The sequence below is a fragment of the Rhamphochromis longiceps genome, linkage group LG6, assembly GCF_057381845.1.
Source record: "Rhamphochromis longiceps isolate RC_006_pf linkage group LG6, R_longiceps_female_GT1.1, whole genome shotgun sequence".
NCBI classification, from domain to species: domain Eukaryota; kingdom Metazoa; phylum Chordata; class Actinopteri; order Cichliformes; family Cichlidae; genus Rhamphochromis; species Rhamphochromis longiceps.
This window is the reverse complement of record NC_140562.1, coordinates 23,640,842-23,663,181: the sequence shown is the minus strand read 5'-3', so window position 1 is coordinate 23,663,181 and position 22,340 is coordinate 23,640,842. Positions and strand designations below refer to the sequence as shown.

General features: G+C 40.4%; 1 protein-coding gene across 1 annotated transcript; it reads left to right on the top strand.

The window, feature by feature from the left end:
• Positions 1 to 4,336: 4,336 nt before the first annotated feature.
• Positions 4,337 to 19,254, top strand: mttp (microsomal triglyceride transfer protein). The gene is made up of 18 exons (XM_085409817.1): positions 4,337 to 4,883; positions 6,119 to 6,306; positions 6,477 to 6,620; positions 11,237 to 11,344; positions 11,431 to 11,547; positions 11,645 to 11,784; positions 11,866 to 12,016; positions 12,649 to 12,806; positions 12,930 to 13,098; positions 13,290 to 13,397; positions 13,549 to 13,761; positions 13,865 to 14,076; positions 14,191 to 14,288; positions 14,440 to 14,561; positions 14,646 to 14,873; positions 16,006 to 16,130; positions 18,336 to 18,506; positions 18,591 to 19,254. The coding sequence occupies exons 1-18, from the start codon at positions 4,823 to 4,825 to the stop codon at positions 18,736 to 18,738; spliced, it is 2,661 nt and encodes an 886-aa protein (XP_085265943.1). The 5' UTR covers positions 4,337 to 4,822; the 3' UTR covers positions 18,739 to 19,254.
• The last annotated feature ends 3,086 nt before the right edge of the window (positions 19,255 to 22,340 follow it).

The following is a 22,340-nucleotide window of genomic DNA, read 5'->3' as shown; positions in this document are numbered from 1 at the left end:
CTCATTGTCATGTTCAGCGAACCAGTTTGAGATGACCTGAGCTTTGTGAAAATGTGTGTTATCTTGCTGGAAGAGCCACCAGAAGATGGGAACAATGTGGTCATAAAGAGATGGACATGGTCAGCAACAACACTCAGGTAGGCTGTGGGGTTTAAAATATATTTAGCTGATACTAAAAGGCCAAACGTGTGTCAAGAAATTCTGATCCAAATCTTTCAGTAGAAATCAAAACTGCTTTTTAACTCATCTGTTGTTCAATTTTGGTGAATCTGTGAATTGTAGCCTCAGTTTTCTGATGTTTGCTGACAGGAGTGGCACCTGGTGTGGTCTTCTGCTGCAGTAGCTGCTTCAAGATTTAAAAGGTTATGTGTTCAGAGATGTTCTTCTGCAGACCTTGGTTGCAACAAGGGGTTATTTGAGCTACTGTTACCTTCCTATCAGCTAAAAGCAGTTGGGTCATTCTCCTCCAACAAGGCATCTTCACGCAGAGAACTGCCGCTCATTTTCTCTGTTTCAGACCATTCTCTGTAAACCCCTAGAGATGGTTGTGTGGAGAAATTTCAGTATATCAACAGTTTCTGAAATACTGAGATCAGCCTGTCTGACACCATCAACCATGCCACGTTCAGAATCACTTAAATCACTTTTTTGTCCCCATTCTGATGATGTTGAAGCTTAAAAAATGCATCATAAAGTATTAAAGTGTTGCTGTAGCTTCAGCCTCGTTAGAATATTGATCTTTTTCACACAGCTTTGAAGTAGGTGAAGTCGAGCCAGAAATTTAACTTTTGGTTCCCCATTCTGATGCTCAGTTTGAACTTCGGCAGGTCATCTTGACCAATGTCAACGTGCCTAACGAGAAGCTGAAAAGGGCTGCCTAATAAGGTAGCTGGTGAGTATGACAACACAGCATGGCAAGTTTCAGGCTTTGCTGGAATTAAACAGTTAAGTATTCATCTTTTAAATGACCTTAAAGAAAATTTGAGTTCATGGTAGATGAGATCCTTTCAGTGTTTTAGCTCAGTCAGTTCAACATGTAGTTGATAATCCATTACGTCAACACATGGAGGTAACAACATACCATTTAAAATTCAATTTAAAGTTTGATTTTGGATGATATCTGAAAAATAAAGTTTAACTATGAGATATGGATTTTAAAAATAAAAGTTTTGGATCCTGTAACACTTGTTGGATGTAACTTGATTTAACTTTCATATAAAGTACACATACACTCCAATGTGGCTTAGCTGCTGCCATTGTTGTTCACTAGCCAGCAATCACCAGTACATTATGTGTTCTCAGTTGTGCTACTCAGTAATTATTTATGATTACATTTTAGCTATTACAAATGCTAAAATTAGGTGTGTATTCAGATATGATGTTAGCCTTCAGATGAGTTAGTGAGAGCAATGGTACATGTGTTAATTAGATTAGAGCCACACACACATACACTTATTTTCCTATCAACATATCGCAGATAACCAGCATGCAGTATCTGTTTTCTGAGTTATCAGGAACTGACCTTTGGCATACATTGGGTGTTATCTGCCTCAGTGTGAGTTTTGATCCTTTTCAGGCTGTAAAGAGAAAGAAAAGTTGACACGTGCCCACTAATCAGTTAATAGTAATCAGTTTTCCTCTCAAACGTGTCCACTCCTCTGTACTTTGATTATGAGTGCCAATCTAATGGCATTGTTTGGAGTTTGTTTCTTGTTTTTTTAAATCCAGATTTCCAAGAAGCACACTGAGAAAGCAAATCTCCACCAAGGCAGCTCAGACACTGGGCAGTATTTACTTTTACTTGAATGTTGTTTGATATTTTAGCTAAATGTTATGTAGGAGTAGGTGATGGAAAAGAGGTACTGACTTGTAAATAACTGGACGTGAATAACTTATATAAAGATTATAGGGTGTTTATTTTGTGAAAGTTTGACCTTATTTAACCTTGAAGAAAAGGTCAGAGCTCCAGAGTAATGTGACATTTAGAATCCCCATATATCGTTCCTATAAGCCTGGAAATTATCACTATAAACAATGGCAGTAAGGAACGTAGCTTTAAATAACTCTGTATCGTATCATCATTTTGACCTTGAAGTAGAGGTCAGATGTCAAATGACATGACAATTTAAATCTTTATATGGTACTTTCTGTATATTGACAATACACACCACACTTGTAGCAATAATACTTTTTATGTTATAAGACTTTTTTTGTCAGTTTTCGACCAATAAATCGTTAAACTAATCTTGGTGGATGGAAACATGCTAAGGCTATAATTCTTCTTCTATGAATAACATAATCGTAACTCCTTTTTGCAGTGTGGGGACACCAGCATCTGCAATTTGTTTGCATGTGAAAGAAGTCACTGAATAATTAAAACTCATGTCTATGTCATAAAAATGCAGCAACTGACAGAAACTATAAACTCCACAACTATAAATGGAATGGCTGTTTGTTATTAACTCATTCACTGCCATTGACGTCTATAGCCGTCAATTGCAGTGAATGAGTCAATGGGTTTAACTCATTCACTGCCAATGGCTGGCAGTGAATGAGTTAATAAAAATATTTTGCATCAATCAGAGTTTGCATGTTCTCATTTTCTCTGTGTGGGTGTCCCTCTGGGTACGCTGCTCCCTACCACAGGGTAAAGACATGCTTGTTAGGTTTACTCGTGATTCCCATACATGTGATGGATGTATTTGAATCCACCAGTTTGCTGGGGCCTTTCTGAGTGGAGTTTATATGTTCTCCCCATCCTAAAACACACACAGGTTAGGTTAACTGGCAAGTCAAAATTCAGAGGTGTGAATATTAGCATGAAGGGTCTGTCAGTAGACTGGTGACCAGTACAAGGTTTTTCCCTTTCTCTTGCCCTGTAACTGCTGGGATAACCATCCCCACAACACTGAACTGGATAAGTTGAAGAAAATAGGTGGATTCTTATGGCAAGACATCATTTTTTTTCACTTGGAAAACAAGCCAATACATTTAAATAATATGTAGGTTTAAATTTTAACAATGAATATGTATGCAATATTAAGATATATTAAGACATTAGTAAAATCTGTGTCTCAAAGAGCCACCTTATTTGGTCTTGTTATTGTAATTTTTCTGCTTTATCTAAGGTATCCAAACTCGTTTTTTTTGTTCTGTACCTGTGTTTGTACTGTTACTTTTAGTCAGTATGCCACAGGCCATAACACACATCCTTCTCTCTTATCTGCAGATAATCTGTGACAGATGTTGAGTCCACCAGAAAAGCCTAACAGCTTTTTTGGCTGCTGACTATAGTTCACAGTATTTACTTTCCAGTTGTTGGAGTTTGTTATCAGTAAATTATGAAAAAAAGAGGTCGTTTTTAAATCTAATTTTATAGAAATCATACATCATACTGATCATCATCACCATCATCCCCACTGCTACACTGGAACTGCTGCATCCAGCGTTGATGCATCAGGATTCACTTGTTTACTTGAAAATAGCCATGAGATATTTTATTATTACTGGTTAAAAAAATACATTTTTGGGGTCATCTCAGTAAGGCTACTTCCAGCTGCTCCCTTATTCACAAGAGGTCACCACAGCAGGTAGCTCTGCATTATTTTATTTTATTTTTTATGAATAAAATAAATATGGGTCACTGTGCACCCAGCTCCTGCTGATGTGTGTCTCCAGAATTAAACCTGGAATCTTTGACTTGTGAGCAGATGTGTAAACCACTACCAATGGAGCCACGTGGTAAATGTTAAAACAATGGCATGGCTTGTTTCACAGCATGATTTTCTACAAGGACATTTTCCATACTTACATTATCTCTCCACAACCACACATCTGCCTAGCTACAGGGCTAGGACAACAAGGCTGTAAAATTAAAAGAAAAAAAACCCTTTACAGTCACAAAGTGGCAGATGTGTTTTCATACATGACTAGAAACTATTTTTTTAAAATTCAACCGATATGTTTTTTTTGTGTGTGTTCAGGCTCTGCTAAGAAACAAACAGCCAAATAGACAGTAAATATCTAAACGGATCTCAGTTGAAACACAGTCTGGCCTACAGGAGCCATTCCAATTGGTAGGTCCTTAATCAACAGCGGCTTTCATTAAACAGACTGAGTTTTGCAGGAATTAATGCATCTGCACGAGGGAAACTACACATCTACAGTTTTATATATCGCGGTAATAACCCACACACTAAATATTCGGGCCCACGGTAGAAATTTTCGTTTTTACAGCCCACACTGAGATGCTGTAATCTGAGCTACGGGGCTGGTTTCTCCGACAGACTGCCCATTTCCTCCAAACCAAGACTCGACGACAAAGTCTCGACTGTTCACTGCAGATGAAATAAGGCGAAAGTTGTTTCTCTCTCTTAAACTCATTCATTCTGATATTTTCGCACTTTTATTTTTAAAGTAACTTTACTCTGCTGGTCAGTCGAGGGGAATAACCTGGGGAGCTGAAATAAATCAGACGGCTTGTCTCACTTACTTGATGACTTGAGTCAATCAGATAACCCGGTCTCATTGATTAAGCCCTCGCGCAGACTCAGACGCTACACCGCCGCATTAAAAAGGGGACACATGGCTGCATATGTGGATAGCAGATGTTCCTGTCAAACCTGTGCTGCTGAGGTTAATGATTTGCTGGTTATCTCGTACTTAGTACTTGAGCGTGGAGTTTGGAGTCTGCCCTCCGCTCCGATAAAACAAAGCAGAAGAAGCTTGGAGCTGCTTTGCCTTTCCTTTTTTTGGCCCTGTGGTGCCACTTCATCCATTGACTGATTTTTAAATTCATCTGGCCGCAGAGAGAGGACGCACAATGCTGACTTTTGTTGTGTTCTTGATTTGTGCAGCCATATCTGTCTCAGCTTCTGCCAAAGGTGAGTTGATGAGTCTTTCTGAGGGGACTTTGGGGATGTTTAGAGGAAAGCTGTCAGTTATAGCGAAGCCTGATTGAGTTTATTTGGGACTAGAAGATTGATATCTTGATTTGTAGGTATTGGTCAAAACTCTGGCACTTTGCTGTTTTCTTGAGGCGTTTACAGAAAAGAAATGTTTGTTAGTTACTGATGGGCTTGTTGTTCCTTGCTTCTTGCTTCTGAGACACTGAAACTTTCAAAGGCACAAATGAATGAATGCTGGCAGGAAAACAACCATCACATTCAATGTCAGTGGAGTGGCTTCCCATATAGTGCTGTTTGATGAAATCACCAGCTTATAAGAGGTAAAGGAGACCTAACATAAAAGCACGTAATATGTGCCATTTGTAATGATGACTGGCTTCAGATCTCTCTGAAATATCCTTTGAGGTTTCCCAGGGAGCAAAAAGATCCACAAACTGATCAAATAGGCTTCAGGGTGCACAGTGACCCATGATGAAATCAAATACTGACACGTCAGTCTGTCTTCCCCTGTGGAGTAATCTCATAAAGGGTGTCACTAATAGAGCCCGGGAGAGAGTTTTATCTTCTCTCACTTGGAGCACACCCAGTTAAATGACCGCTGATTGAATCACAACAGCTCTACAAACGTACCCACTATGCAGTTTGTCCATTTATATCAGGGAATTTGTTGCAAAATATATGTTTTTAATATGAACAAGTTACTTTGATATAACTGGCAGTGTATGCGGCACCTCAGTTCATCTCAGCATTGCTCTGAAGTTAAATTAAAAGCTCTAAACTTTCAAATCTGCACATCACTTCCTCTAAGTGTTTTAATAATCAGTCTAAAAGCTATTTATTTGATGGCATTTAAAGTTTTCTACTAAGCAGAAACTTTTCAAATGAAATAAATGACCAAATTATGTCTTAGACTTTCTACAAACCTGAGCTGTTGTGTTATTGATGTGATTTTCTGAGAAACACTATCAGCTTATCAGCAACTATTCCTCAAATGTAAGAATTTGGAGCCTCAATGATTTAACTACACATAACATTATTCTCTTAAAAATGACAAACACTTGCTTTTTGAAGTGGTGGATTACTATTTCACTCTCATGATAATAATAGTAATCATAATCATAATAATGATGCATTGTCTGAGCTAAAAGTCTTTTCATAGATGATTGTAACCCGATGTTTGTTCACAAGCTGTGCTTCCTGTGTTTCTTCAGGTGCTGCTGCTGGACCCCGGCTGAACAACAACCAGCTGTACAAATTCAGCTACACCACTGAGGTTCTGGTAGACAGAGCCAGGGGGTCAAAAGAGGGCAGTGCTGGCTACAAGTTCTCAAGTGATGTGAACGTTAATCTGGTTTGGAGAGATCAGAGCAACAAGGATGACCAGCTGATTCAACTGGCGGTATGTGGACCCGAATCTATGCTGAGAGAGGACATAATGAGATTATATCGTACATTAATTTAATGTTAACTCTAAATTCATTTGAATGAAACGTTTTACTCAAGCTAGCTTGTGATAGAAAAAGAAGAAAACAAGCTTTTTGTTATAATTAATCAATCTCTCTTTAACAGATCTCAAATTTGAGGATAGAGCCTGTGTCGCCCAGATCAGAGAAAAAGAACATCCTACATGGATCCACAACCGAAAGTATTTTGGGAAAAAATAAACTAGCAGCTCTAACAAAGCCTTTCTTGGTGCATCTAAAAAATGGAAAGGTAAGAAAACCACTGTTGTAGCTTCAAAGGAATCTCTGACCTAATGTAATTGTCAGCTTTTTTGGAATGACAGTCATTATTTTCTTCTTCTCTTTTAAATGGAAGGCATGCTGATATAGGTAGTGATAGAAAGTCAGTACTGTCCTTGCAGAACTCACAGCACTGTTGCTGTCATCAGAGAGTTAATGAGTGTACTTTCATTATACTGAAGTGATGATGCTGGCAGCGGAAATACCAGACAGATGTGTGCATGCATGTGCAAAGGTCAGCTGGTTCAAAGGGTCAATAAATGAATGAATGAATGATGGAGTCTGACTAAAAGAGGGACTTTGGGCTTAAAACTTTAATAATTATTTAATAATTATTTAATAATTAAATATAATAATTATTATATGGTCTGTTTCAAAGCTTTATACTTTAGACGAGCATGAAGCGTGATGAGACTGAACTTTCATGTTGGCAGCTTGTTAAAACAAATCTAATAAGACTTTGTAACCAGTTTTCATTCAATAATTGTCACATTTAAAAATGTATCCATCCATCCATCCATCCATCCATCTTCATCCGCTTTATCTGGGGCCGGGTCGCGGGGGCAGCAGCCTAAGCAAAGAGGCCCAGACCTCCCTCTCCCCAGCCACCTCCTCCAGCTTATCCGGGGGAATACCAAGGCGTTCCCAGGCCAGCCGAGAGATATAATCTCTCCAGCGTGTCCTGGGTCTGCCCCGGGGCCTCCTCCCGGTGGGACATGCCTGGAACACCTCACCCAGGAGGCGCCCAGGGGGCATCCTTGTCAGATGCCCGAACCACCTCAGCTGGCTCCTTTCGATGTGGAGCAGCAGCGGCTCTACTCTGAGCCCCTCCCGGATGGCCGAACTTCTCACCCTATCTCTAAGGGAGAGGCCAGCCACCCTTCGGAGGAAGCTCATTTCTGCCGCTTGTATCCGCGATCTCGTTCTTTCGGTCACTACCCACAGCTCGTGGCCATAGTTGAGGGTAGGGACGTAGATCGACCGGTACATTGAGAGCTTCGCTTTTACACTCAGCTCCCTCTTCACCACGACGGACCGGTGCAGCGTCTGCATTACTGCAGCTGCAGCCCCAATCCGTCTGTCGATCTCCGGCTCCCTTCTCCCATCACTCGCGAACAAGACCCCGAGATACTTGAACTCCTCCACTTGGGGCAGGAACTCATCCCCGACCCGGAGTGGGCACTCCACCCTTTTCCGGCTGAGAACCATGGCCTCAGATTTGGAAGTGCTGATCCTCATTCCCGCTGCTTCACACTCGGCTGCGAACCGTTCCAGTGCGAGCTGGAGGCCCTCACCCGATGAAGCCAACAGAACCACATCATCCGCGAAAAGCAGAGATGAGATTTTGAGGCCACCAAAGTGAAAGCCCTCCGCCACTTGGCTGCGCCTAGAAATCCTGTCCATAAAAATTATGAACAGAACCGGAGACAAAGGGCAGCCCTGGCGGAGCCCATCACCCACCGGGAACGAGTCCGACTTATTGCCGGCAATGCAAACCAAGCTCTTGCAACGGTTGTATAGGGATCGAATGGCCCGTAGCAATGGGCCAGACACCCCATACTCCCACAACACCTCCCACAGGACACCCCGAGGGACACGGTCGAATGCCTTCTCCAAGTCCACAAAACACATGTAGACTGGTTGGGCAAACTCCCATGCACCCTCAAGTATCCTCGAGAGGATAAAGAGCTGGTCCAGTGTTCCGCGACCAGGACGAAAACCACATTGTTCCTCCTGTATCCGAGGTTCGACTAGCGGACGAACTCTCCTTTCCAGCACCCTGGCATAGACTTTCCCAGGGAGGCTGAGGAGTGTGATCCCCCTGTAGTTGGAACACACCCTCCGGTCCCCCTTCTTAAAGATGGGGACCACCACCCCGGTCTGCCAGTCCACAGGTACTGCCCCTGATCTCCACGCAACATTGCAGAGGCGTGTCAACCAAGACAGCCCTACAACCTCCAGAGCCTTCAGGAACTCGGGGCAGACCTCATCAACACCAGGGGCTCTGTCACCAAGGAGTTGTTTAACTGCCTCAGTGACCTCGCCCCCGGAAATTGGTGGGTCATTCCCCTCATCCCCAGACTCTGCTTCCTCCTCGGAAGACGTGTCAGTGGGATTAAGGAGTTCCTCGAAGTATTCCTTCCACCGCCTGACAATTTTCTCAGTCGACGTCAGCAGCGCTCCGCCAGCACTATACACAGTGCAGGTAGAGCACCGCTTTCCCCTCCTGAGACGCCTGACGGTTTGCCAGAATCTCTTTGAGGCAGTCCGAAAGTCTTTTTCCATGGCCTCTCTGAACTCCTCCCACACCCGAGTTTTTGCTTCAGCCACTGCCTGAGCCGCATTCCGCTTGGCCTGTCGATACCTGTCGGCTGCCTCCGGAGTCCCACAGGCTAACCAAGCCCGATAGGACTCCTTCTTCAGCCTGGTGGCTCCCTTCACCTCTGGTGTCCACCATTTGGTTCGGGGATTACCACCACGGCAGGCACCAACCACCTTGCGGCCGCAGCTCAATGCAGCAGCTTCAACAATGGAGACGCTGAACATGGTCCATTCGGACTCAATGTCCCCAGTCTCCCTCGGAATGCTGTTGAAGCTCTGCCGGAGGTGTGCGTTGAAGATCTCACGGACTGGGGCCTCTGCTAGACGTTCCCAGCACACCCTCACTACGCGTTTAGGTGCACCAGGTCTGTCCAGCGTCCTCCCCCGCCACCTGATCCAACTCACCACCAGGTGGTGATCAGTTGACAGCTCAGCCCCTCAATGTATACATTGTAATGCAATACAGTATAATACAAAGACCTGCAATAACTTGTTTGAAGCAGTGTGTTCTATGAAGAGAGCACAACCTGCAAAAAAAGGGTTGAAAGTTAAATAAATGTCATTGAAATAAATTATAAAAAATATATAAAAACTGCTCATCTAGAAAATCCTGACTAGATAGAAAAGCTAGACGATAATATAATAAAAAAATTATTTTTGTGGGTTTTTTTTTTCTATTTTTCAAATTTTTGAATTTTGATTTGTTTTTAAACACATTTTTAATATGTGAAAACTGAGACAATCAAATATATAAGATTAGCAGAGAAAACAAAACAAAAAGGTTTTTTTTAAATGTAACTATCTGGCATAATTATATTTGCTCTTTTCAATATGTTTTATATCTTTTTTTTAACTTTTACATTTTAAATTTAAAATTTTTAAAATATGTTCATATTTATTTTTTGGGTTTTTTGCTGATAATAATTTTTTAACAATTCTTTTAACTTTTCATATATTTTAACACATTTGTAATAATTTATTTTTTAAATTCTAGTATTTTTGCTTTTTTCATCTTGAAAAAAATTACACTAACACATTAAAACCTTTTTGAAGGAAAAAAGTGATGCAGTTATTTCTCACACCCAGTGTGTGGTGCAGTCAGTGAAGAGTTTTTTGTGTGTTGTTCAGACTTGTTTCAGACATCGCCTTCACTGGTAGATATGGATGCCACACTTCATCCAAACCTATTTAAATTTGTGTCTTGTACTGATCTGTAACTTCTGTAACAGGATTCAAGAAAGTCTCACACATTTTAGCTAAAATATCATCTTAGATCCAGTTTGGAGAAAAGTTTTGAGTGTATGTGAAATACGATAGAAGAGTGTCTCCCTTGGTGTTGTTAGTTTATTTTTACCGATGGCAAGCTGTGGCAGGAAAAATACACAGAGTAGCAGTGGAGCGTCTATTTATGGTGGTCCTATCTGATATTGTGGTTGGGGGGGCCACGAATAAATTACATACTGTAAAGGAGACACTGTAGGGTGATGTAACTGGCTGATCCCTAAACTCATGACTGAGAGTCAAAGTCCATTATTGAGCCAAACTGAAGCCTCATTGGAGAAATTTGTGGTGTGATAAATTTAAATATATGGTCAGTCTGATCTGAATCATTTCAAGTCTGTTTACCAAAAAGCCTGAGAGTGATACAGCCGCATGATTCACAATATATCTGAGAGCACCATTTGCCATGTGTTGCATGTGTCTACAACATCAATAATACATTTGAGGTGATTTAAAAACACCCTGGATCTCTCAGTGTGCTCCTCAAAGAACTGACATGTTTCTTTTTCAATTGTTTCAACATACTCAACTCTTAAGTTACTTAAGTAACTTCCAGACTTCTAGTGTGTTTGTTTGTGTTGAAAGTAGAAGTGTGATGTCTTATATATTTTAAACTAGAATGATTTGAAAATATATTATAACATTGCATTATACTATTTCTCCTTCAGGTCTTTTATTTTATGTGCTAATGCTAAAGTCATTCTAAGTTTTTAACATTTTTTATCTGCACTTCAAAGAACAGCGCTAATGCCTGCACGTAATGCAAATAGTCCCTGATGTCACAACTATGCACACATGTTTCTGTACACGAGTGCGCAAAGGAAAACTGACACCTGTAAAGCCATTGTCAGTTACAGCATGCACAAAACGGAAGGTTGTTTGCCTCAGTTGCTATTTTAACTGCTGGTGCAGTTTGATATGCATTGTTTGAGAGCATAAAATTCTGCTCTGACATGTTGCTTTCTTTTTACATCTACACTGTAGGCAAAAGCATTTTATTCCTACCGGTCAGAACCTGCAACAGTCAAGAATCTAAAACGAGGCCTGGCCAGCTTGCTGCAAGTGCAGCTCAGTACTGGGAAGGTTGTAGAGGTTAGTGACAAACTAATCATTTCACAATCATTTTTAACATACATCCATGTACGTTACTAATAAAAACAAGCTGTCTGTTTAAACAGAATGATGTGTCTGGGAGGTGTACTGTTGAGTACAAGGCAGTAAAAGGTCAAGTAACAAGAACCAAGAATCTAGAGACATGTAAGACAGAAGAGGCTGGATTTACCACTCACAGTAAGGTCAGTCAACATCCAGAACAACTCCAACTCTAACCATACTAAACACTAACTTTTGCAAGCTGATTTCTGAAGTATTTCTGAATCCCGCCCCCTCCAGGTCCTGGGTGTGAGTAGGAAGTCCAGTTCTGTTACAGTGTTCACACTTGAAAATGGTTTCATCCGCTCAGCTGAGGCTGAAGAAACACACTCCCTGGCTGTTAATGCTCGCAGATCTGTTGCAGCTAAAGTCTCGTCCAGGTAAGTACCCTGACTGGGAATTCATCTGAGATTCCGTGTTTTATAACTGCACACTTCAAATTGTACTTCCTTCTATCCTAGGCAAAGCCTGAAATTGGTTGGTACAGAGGCAGGACCACTGGAGGCTGCCGGGAAAGATGCTGCTGCAGTTGTCAAGTCAATAGATGCCAAACTGGCAGCTGTTGGTATTGCGGCTGAGAAGGTCAAATCTGAGTGCAAAGGCTGCCCATCGGTGAGTAACTGTTTACTTACAAATCTTCACTGTCACACAGCTTTGTTCTCATGGATGCTATGGCTGCTCCTCCCTGACCCTGGTTCTGCCAGAGGTTTCTTCCTGTCAAAAGGCAGTTATTCCTTCCTCTCCCCTTATAAGGGGAGTTGCCTGATTGTTGGGGATCCCTCCCTACTATAGAGATGTGTAGAACGCCTTCAGGCAACTGTTGTTTTGATTTGGTGCAATATACTGTAAATAAAATGTAATTGATCTGAATATTTCACTATCTTTTCTTTTCTTTTGTTATGGTATTATCACCCATGTATAGCTAACATAGCTTATCTGGCTCTGAGAATTAATTCGCTATTATGTATTTCTATTCACATAAATAACACGTCTCTTTAAATTTGTATTAACAGGACAGGGAAAGGTCTTGTACTTGTGTTTCCTCTCCAGGAGCACTTTTCATGCATTTAAACCTTGTTCTGAATAGGAAAAGTGGTTTCAAGTTGAGCTGTTCAAGTCATTAAAACAAAATGACTTGTAATAGTACAGTCTTGGTAAACAGATACAGTTTATTTTTGTACTTTGATTACTAAGTGAAGATGATCTGTGTTCTAATCCCCTCTCCCCTGTGTTCTTCCTCTTAGCTTTTTGAACATTGGCAGGCTGAGAAGAAGCAGCTGGAGCCAGAGAGCCTGTCCAAAACCAGGGCTCCTCGGAGCTTCCTGGCCCTCATCCAGACCATTAGGAAGGCGCCCAAGGACGAGATCCTCAAAGTGCTGAGGAGTGCCAGCAAGACGTCTCTGTAAGTGAGAGCCTTGCTCCATAAATAAATAAATAAATAAATAAATATGTCTGTCTGTCTGTCTGTCAATCATATTTCCTCTTTACTGCTCTGCCCTGTTTAACTTCTTTCTGCTGGTATCAGACCTCAGGTTGTTGATGCTGTAACATCCTCCCAGACCTCTGAATCCCTGGATGCCATGCTTGAATTCCTTAACTTCACTGATGCCAAAGGTTTGGTTCTGCAGGAGAGGTTTCTCTATGCATGTGGCTTTGCTTCACATCCCAATGAGAGAATGCTCCAGGCCCTGCTGGTGAGTTAAAGGAAAGTTTAAGAATTTCTCCCACTTAGAAGGTATCGTAAGAAACTGGTGCCCTCTAGGTAATAAGATAATAATGCAGGATTCACTCCCAGTTGGTTGTAAACAAAGAATAATTTTGCTTAAGTTACCTGCCAGCAGTCAGTGTTTTCAGCAAATTGTTATAAGGAACATTTTCCTTTCAGGATATTTCTAAAGGGAAGATCGGCAGTACTGACATCAAAGAATCTGTGGTGATCATTATGGGAGCCCTGGTCCACAAACTGTGTCAGAAAGGAGGCTGCAACTTACCTGTGAGTCATCTAAAGAAGAAGTGACACTGAACAAAGCCCAGCATTTCTTAAGGGCCAGAAAGTGTACCCTACATACTGGAATATACTAGAAATGCAATAAAAATGACCAACAGTTAACTGATGATTTTTCTGCTTCATGTTTGTCTCTCAGATCGTGGAGCAGGTCAAGAAGATGATATTGAACGCTCCCGACAGCACAACGGTTGAGTCGGAGGTCCAGATGTACCTTTTGGCCCTAAAAAACTCTCTCCTGCCCGAGGCCATTCCTATTTTCACCAAATATGCAGAATCAGAAGTGGGAGCCTACAACACCATTGCCCTCACTGCCCTGCAGAGATACGATGTGAATCTCATGACCAGTGAGGTATGTATCGAATATTACTCTGTGGTTAAACAATTACACACAAATACTTTCCTGCCAGCTAATCTTTTTTTTTTTTTCTTTTTTTTTTTTTTTTTTTTTTTAGGTCAAGCAAACAGTGAACAGGGTTTACCACCAGAATCGCCGCATCTATGAGAAAAATGTGAGAGCCGCCGCTGCTGACGTCATCCTCAGTAGCAACCCCACATACATGGAGGTGAAGAATCTGCTTCTGTCCATCGGAAACTTGCCACATGAAATGAACAAGTACATGCTGTCAAAGATCCAGGACATCCTACGCTTCCAGATGCCTGCCAGGTGTGTTACAGGAAAATAACCTGTCTCTGCATCATAGCTCAGAAGGACTTGACAGTTATATGATGACAATATATTAAAACTGTTAAATAGGTTTCCCTTTTTTTTTTTTTTCAGCAAAGTGCTAGGGCAAGCTATGAAGGACATGATTTCTTGTAACTATAACCGCTTTGCAAAGGTTGGATCATCATCTGCATTTTCAGGATTCATGGCTCGTAAGTGACAAAAGAATGACATTTTTTTTAATTGTGATGAAATATTAAAAGTAAGTCAGCTTAATTAAAGAAAATATCAATCTTTGACTATATAAGCAAACACAGTTACATGCATACTAACTGAGTACTTCTAATGTCTTGCTCCCTACAGAGTCCCCCGATCTGACCTCCACATACAGTTTGGACATCTTGTATTCAGGCTCTGGGATCCTCAGAAGAAGCAACATGAATATTTTTGGTGCTACTAACGAAGCAATGCTACATGGATTACAGGTGAACTTAAAGAGTTTCATAAAATCACTGAATCCTCAAAAATAGAGCGAATTACTGAAATAAATGGGAACATTTCTCTTCCAGGTGGCGATCGAGGCCCAGGGTCTGGAGACTCTGATTGCTGCCACACCTGATGAGGGGGAGGAAGACCTGGAGTCCTTTGCCGGGATGTCGGCTCTGCTTTTCGACATCCAGCTGCGTCCTGTCACCTTCTTCAAGGGTTACAGTGACCTCATGTCTAAAATGTTCTCCATGACTGGAGACCCCATCAATGTCGTGAAGGGTCTCATCCTGCTCTCGGATCATTCTGAGGTAAGATCCCAATCACAGTTATCAGCTGTTCCCAGAAGCCTTTCCACTCCTTCAAAAACAGTGTCAGATTTGCAGATTGTAGTTCACTCTGTTCAAGGAAAAGCAGCACACACTTAAAAACATACACGTGTACACTCTGTGTGAAGTCAGAAGTGCCGTCATTGTTGCTACATCACGTTGCCACGTGGATGACTAAGAGTGCAATAAGCAGACTTTGACACTGGAGACGGAGGCTGAAGAGGCTTAACGCTGAAGTCAAACTTAGCATAAATGTCAAGAAAGCGTAGAGGAGGCAGGGCAGAAAAAGCTCACATGAGTCATGCTGGGCAACACACCTATTTCACTTGGTCAGATGCAACGACTATGTGTACACAGACACAGAGGACGGGGTCACACTTAATAACTCCAGCTGTCGAGGTGAATGACGCAAGTGTGAGTAGGGTCTAAATGTGTGAAGCTGAAACAAGGATGAGGTATTGTGAAACAGGTGCTATTTTAAAAACAGTGCTTTTTTTTAAATTTTACTTTCATATGATATTCTATCCCTTTTGTATTGGCTTTTCGGTGGAAATACATGGAATCGGTTCTGACTTCAGTGTATCCATAGAAAAGGGTTACTTCCTGTCTGTGACTGTGACAAGCTCATTATTTCCTACAAAAGCAGATTTCAATCTAGAATCATTCTGTGTATACAAAAGCCAAGTTGATCATTGTTATTTTCTATTTTGGACTGAATTCAGACATTGATCATTTTATTTTTTGTCAGCTTGTGAGTATTTATGTTGTCGACTTAATAAACTATTGTTAGTTTGGGTAGTAGAAGTGATTCATTCTCATTCATGACTGATATATAATTATGTTTGTCAGAGTGTGATGAAGACTTAGAGTTAATATGGTCTGGTGTGTTTTTTTTTTTTTTCTCATTTTCTGGCCTAATATACACAAAGAATAAATGTGATATGAAGTTTAAACTAGAAAAGAAGTTTCTTGTTTTCCTAGGGTTAATTTCCACATGCTTACAGCACTTAATATCTAGAAAGACTCACATTTCTTTCTTTTTCTTTTTTTGCAAACTATCTTAATTTCAATTAAGCATCCATTGTGGGATTTCTTCTTATTTGCTGTCTTTCAGGTCATCCAGCTCCAGTCTGGTCTGAAGGCAAGTGCGGAGTTTCAAGGAGGTCTCGCCATTGACATTTCTGGAGGCATGGAGATCAGTCTGTGGTACAGAGAGTCCAAGACCAGTGTTAACAACAGGTACATTGAAATAAACAACTTTTACCATAAAACAGCGTACAACACAGCACAAAAAGCCTTTTGATAGACAGACAGTTCTTAGAAAACACTCTCTGCGACTGAACGTCGATTCTAAACCCCATCACTCCACTGCAAATAGATTTCTGTTGATGTTGGATTTACGTGAACTTTAGACAGTCTATAAGTGTTGTCTGATTCATTTGTTCCATCTGCACTTTGGATTTGCTCCAGTATTGTGCTTCACTCCTGTCTCACTGGTAGGGTTGTGTGGCTATGACATCAGGTCTGTCTGGTTCTCTATTTTAAAAACATTACAGTCAATGCACAACAGTAACTCAATATCAGTTAGCTGTCGGCATCCGGTGATGAAAGAGTAATGCTACAGATTTTTAATATTCATATGTGGTTTGATGGACTGCACATCAGTGCTCATGTCCTGCATCTAGAATGTTTAAACTTGAGTCCCGGAGCTGGTTAATTAATTAAGTGATTAAAGAGAAGCTTCAGAATGATTCACTGTGATGATGATGTTAGAAACAATGCCTTGGTTTGTAGACCATTGTTTGGAGGGGTGTTCGCAACTTGAAGTTGGACTTCAGGACTGTTTGTGTGCAGGGGAATGGCAGAGGCAGGTGAATGGATCAGCATAGCTGTACCTCTTCCACTCTGATAATAGAGTGGCAGACTATCTATAGAAGCAGAACAAACCACATTGGTATCTCACCATGTCTACATGAGCAAAGTTTTGACTATTTAGTGCTCAGGCATTAGGGTAGACATTGGGATTGGGCTTATATATGTACCTTTCCCTCTGTGAGTGTCTTCTTAACTGAAACTTGCTTGACTTCTGTTCACTTTATCCTCATTCATGTGATAAACCCCACCAAGAAGTAGGCTTATACTGGTGGTATCACCAGTACGTTGATAGCATATTAGAAGGAGAAGCACATTATAGTCAGTGGTGGTTCTATAGTCTGTTCATAGGGTTCACCTCCAACAAGCATTCATCACCACTGTGTTATAAATAATCTGACATGAAGAAAACAATTCTTACTTGACTGTGACGTGTCATGACCAACAGAGGAGGCAAATTTAACGAGTAGAGAAAAGAAAATATTGAGATGCTAGCGGAAGTTATGTAATAAAAGCACCTCTGCCAAACAGTAAATGATAGACTAGACAGCTTTTAGTTATTTAGCATTATATTTAATTATCAGCTACACTCACCAAGTTTTGCTATTTTTTTTTTTCATTCTCAGAAGGTTAACGGCTTTTTTTTTTTTTTTTTTTTTTTTTTACTGAGTGGCTGTCCTCGCTGTCATTAGGTTTGTTTAAACAGAATCATGCACTCCACCTGCAGTGTCAGGGAGTGGAGTCAGGTGGGGGCCCCAGTAAATTAGGTCAGGTCTCTCCTACTGTCACTGCAAACTTTGCACATTGCAACTACTGTGGTTGCTCACTCACCAGACCAAAGCACAGATTTCAAACGGTCTAATGTCCATTCCTTGTGTTTCTTGGCCCAAACAAATCTGTTCTACTTGTTGCTTTTCCTTAGTAGTGGTTTCTTAACAGCTATTTGATCATAAAACCCTGACTCCTCTGAACAGCTGATGTAGAGATGGGGTGCAGTGACTGCGCCTGAGGACACATTCAAAGTTTTGGCAATTTTCTGGACTGACTGACCTTCAGTTCTTAAAGTAATGATGGACTGTCATTTCTCTTTACTTAGCTGATTGGTTCTTGCCATAATATGAATTCTAAAAGTTGTCAAATTGGGACAATCAGTTGTATACCAACCTGACTTCTGCACAACACAACTAATTGTCCCAACCCCATTTAAGAAAGCAAACTCCACAAATGAACGAGGCACACCTGTGAAGTGAAAACATTTCAGGTGACTACATCCTGAAGCTCACTGAGAGAAGGCCAAGGGTTTGCAGTGCTTTCAACAAAGCAGGGGGTGGCTATTTCCAGGATCTAAAATATTAAACACATTTAGTTATATTTTTTTCCTTTGCTTCATAATTCTATATATCTTGTTTCATATATTTGATGTCTTCAGTATGTATCTACAATGTAGAAAGTAGTAAAAAAAAAGTGCATCCAAACTTTTGACTGGTAGTGTATTCCAACTTCAGACCTACAAAGCCAAGAGTCCCAGCATTGTCTGTTGAACACATTGTTTTGATTTGGCTGTGTTTTCAGAGCAGCATTAGTAGTCACTGGCAACGTTACTGTGGACATGGACTTTTTAAGAGCGGGTGTGGAGGTCAGCTTTGATACAGAAGCATCACTGGACTTCATTACCACTGTCCAGTTCTCAGAATACCCCTTCCTGGTGTGCCTGCAGATGGACAAATCTACCTTCCCAGTCAGGTACTAAATAATAAAAAAAATGTTGCCATCTTTGAATAATCTCTTATATTACTTAACTTTTTATTTGTAATGCTCTTCCTTCAGTGAATACCTGACCAAGTATGAGAGCCTGCCATCAGGGAAGAGTGTTGTATCTCGCAAAGGCAGAAAGACACTCATTCCTGGTTCCGAATTCCCTCTTCACCAGGAGAACTCGAACATGTGCAAGAGGGTTTTCGACTCCAACTGGTAGAAAAGAAACCGTCGGTTTTCCACACGCCCAAGTGCTTCACTGCATTCAGGGACAGCAGCCACACCTCTGGTGTGACACAGCAGGTTGTGAAAAAGCAGTAAAAGACCATAAGAAAAAAGTGGTGCATTTTTTTTATTATTAACAACACATGCAATGTTTACATTCCTGTGAGTATTTAAGTAATTGTAATTCAAGCTTTGTTTCCAATCAGGGATCCTTTCTTTGTGTTTTTATGGATTTATTTGAAAATATATTTATGATGGGCACATACAAGATGTATGTTTTATATGATGTGAAATACTCAGCATGAATAGTGCCACTGTAATCTTCTCCAACACAGTTACAGCAAAGAGAAACATGTAAATATCAGACTTCAGAGCGCAGGTTAACTCAGAACACATGTGCTCTTTTCCCGAACCAATTCTTCTTCTTTCTTTCTTTTTTTTTTTTTTTTTTTTTTTTTTAATTAAATGTATTTTAAAGAGGAGTAGTTTATTGTTTTACATCACTGTATAACCCTTGACAAGCTTGAAATCACTTCAGGGTAATGTTCTCAATTAATTCAGTCTTTTACAATCTTATTGATAAGAAGACTGAGATTGTGGTGTTCAACAGTAAAATCCCTCGTGCCCAACTCTGTGCTGCCCTGGGTTCCTTTGCTAGTTTTTCTTGTGACTATGTCAGTAACTTGGGTGTACTGCTGGATAGCTCGCTCAAACTCGATAAGCAAGTGTCTGCTGTAGTGAGATCTAGCTTCCACCAACTGCGCCTTATCTCTAAGGCTAGGCATTATATTCCGCATGAGGACCTGGAGAAGCTTATTCACGCTTTTGTGACCTCCAGGTTGGATTATTGTAACTCCTTGTACTATGGTCTTCCCTCTTCTCTTCTTCTTAAACTGCAAACAGTCCAAAATACAGCAGCCCGCCTTTTGACTGGTACCAGGAAATTTTGCCATATTACCCCTGTCCTAGCTAGCCTGCATTGGCTGCCCATAAAGTACCGTATTCAATTTAAAATATTACTCCTTACTTTCAAAACTATTAATAAATTAGCGCCAAGTTATCTTAGTGAACTTCTCAAACCACATACTCCTGCTAGAACACTCAGATCTGCCACTCAACTACTTCTGACCCAACCCAGATCTCGACTGAAGTCCCGGGGTGACCGTGCGTTTGCTCTGGCTGCCCCGGTACTGTGGAATACCCTTCCTCTCGACCTCCGCGCATCTGATTCCATTGCACTGTTCAAATCACGATTAAAAACCCACTTATTCAATCTTGCCTTTCCCTCTAGTTAATATTTCTTTTATGATTTTATATCATGCACTTTTATGCTCATTTAAATTCTTGTTTGCTCTGTACCTGTTGCTTTCCTATGTATTAGTGACAGTTATCTGCTTGCATATTTAGTACTTGCTTTGGTCCTATTTCTATTATCCTCCTCCTATACTCTATTTTACTTGTTAAGCACCTTGGCATACCCTTGGTTTTTAAGTGTGCTTTATAAATAAAGTTTATTATTATTATTATTGAAGATTTAAGTTGCTCCTACAAAGTTAACAGATTTGTTAGCTTTGTCATTACTTTATGAATTATCAGATGAAAGCTGAATCAATAAAAGTGAATCCATTACCATAATTTATTTTTATTTTTTTGTATAGGAATATAATTGGTGTTTGTCTGAAAATGTTTGGGCACAACATGAACTTCATTCCATGTTAAGGAAACAGATTGGTTGACAAAAAGTGTACACTAAAAAATAAAGTTTTACATGTCAAAGTCGCTATATTTGTCTATTTACCCCATGAAAGCGATTGAATGTATGCATGTACAGTGCTGCGCAAACATTTTAGAGACAAAAATAAACTCAGGATGCTTCTAAAAACTATTTTATGTTTTAATTTTTGTCCTTATGTTCATGGAAAGTAACACGAATAGAAACAAATTAGGACTGTCTTGTGATGTGATTGCACCAATTACAACACCCGGCAACATGTTGGTGGATTCGGTTAGGATGCTTTGTTTGAATTTGGCTTTCAACTAGATCTTAATCACACACCTGCAAAGTTTTGTGATGGAGTCAAGTTGAAATCACAATCTAAAATAATATTGCAACTTTGACATAAATTAACCTTAGCTTCCTTGAGTATTTGGCAAGTATGTAGTTCCAGGTATCTTGGAGAACAAGCAGCAGTTAGTGAATTTAAATAGTCTTCTGTTTCTTTATGCTATCCAATACTGACTCAGAGTTCAAGACGTTAATCTGTATTCAAAATCCAGTGCTCTTTGGGAGCTGTAACGTCTGCAGCACTCCCAGTTTTCTGTTTCTGCGGTTGCTTCAGAATAAATGTGGGACTGCTTCATTTCCTCTGTTGGTACTGCATGATAAATAAAAATCTAACTTACACAAAATGTGGCTAAATTTGATAAAGACCCTCAAGTAACATCATCTACTTATATTTTCAGAAAGCCTACATGTTAACACCACTGAGCTTGCATAACAAAAACCGAGCTCAGTATTGACTGTTCTCCTCCTCATTACAAACATGAAGACAACACTGGCCCATTGTCATGATCCTGGGTCTGCTGACCCAGCGTTTTGTGTTTAGTTTATGTAGCCTTCAGGTTTCCTAAGTTCATCGTTTTCATGCCTAGGTGTTTCTAGTTATTTTCCCCTCGTGTTTCCACCATGTTAAGTCTCCCCTGCTTTTCATGTATTTCATGTCTGTGGCTTATGTTGTCAAGTTCAGGTTGTCATGTCTATGTCTCACTCTGTTTCCTGTTTTATTGTGAAGAGGTCTGGCGTTTCTGTGTTCATCGTGTTCAGTTTTACTCTCCCACTGTGACGTCATTATGTTCATGTGTGCCAGCTGTTTCCCCAGGTGTTGCCACTTCCCTCATTATCTTCCTGTGTCCATTTAGTCTGTGTGTTCTCAGTCATTCTTTGTCAGGTCGTCCGTTGTATTCACCCATTGTACTCGTCCGTTGTTTCCTATGTCTCCGCTCCAGGTATCCCTGTCAGTTTGTTATGTTTAGAGTTTTCTATGTTTTGTTTTAGTTCACCCAGTTTAGGTCATTGTTTAGTTTTCATCGATTCCCTATTATTTTGTACCCTCGTTTCTTTCCTTAATAAACGGCTTGTTTTGTTATTCACATCTCATTTCGGTCTGCGCTTGAGTCCTTCCCTGCAACATACGGTCTGCCCTAGCCAGACCGTGACACCCATGGCTTGTCATCAAGTTTGCTGCCACCTGATTAAACACACCTTTAGAGTTATGCTACTTTTTAAAAAAATCTATTTATATATCTGTTTTTTTAAATTAGATAAGCAGAATGAAATTGATTCATAGATGTTAAATGAGGAGGAATGTAGCTATAGTCCTGGGCTAACGACACTAGAATTTAAAACTTGATACTGACACCCAGGAAAATATTTGTAGTTTTAGATACCACAAGGAAATATTTGACTCTAGTAAGAGGCATAATTTTGTTAAAATAAAGATTATAGCAATTCTGGTTCATCTAGATGTATTCAGCCAAAGACCAATTTATTTCCTGTGCTTCTGGTGACTTGGCACCATGTTTTTATTGCTGATTAGA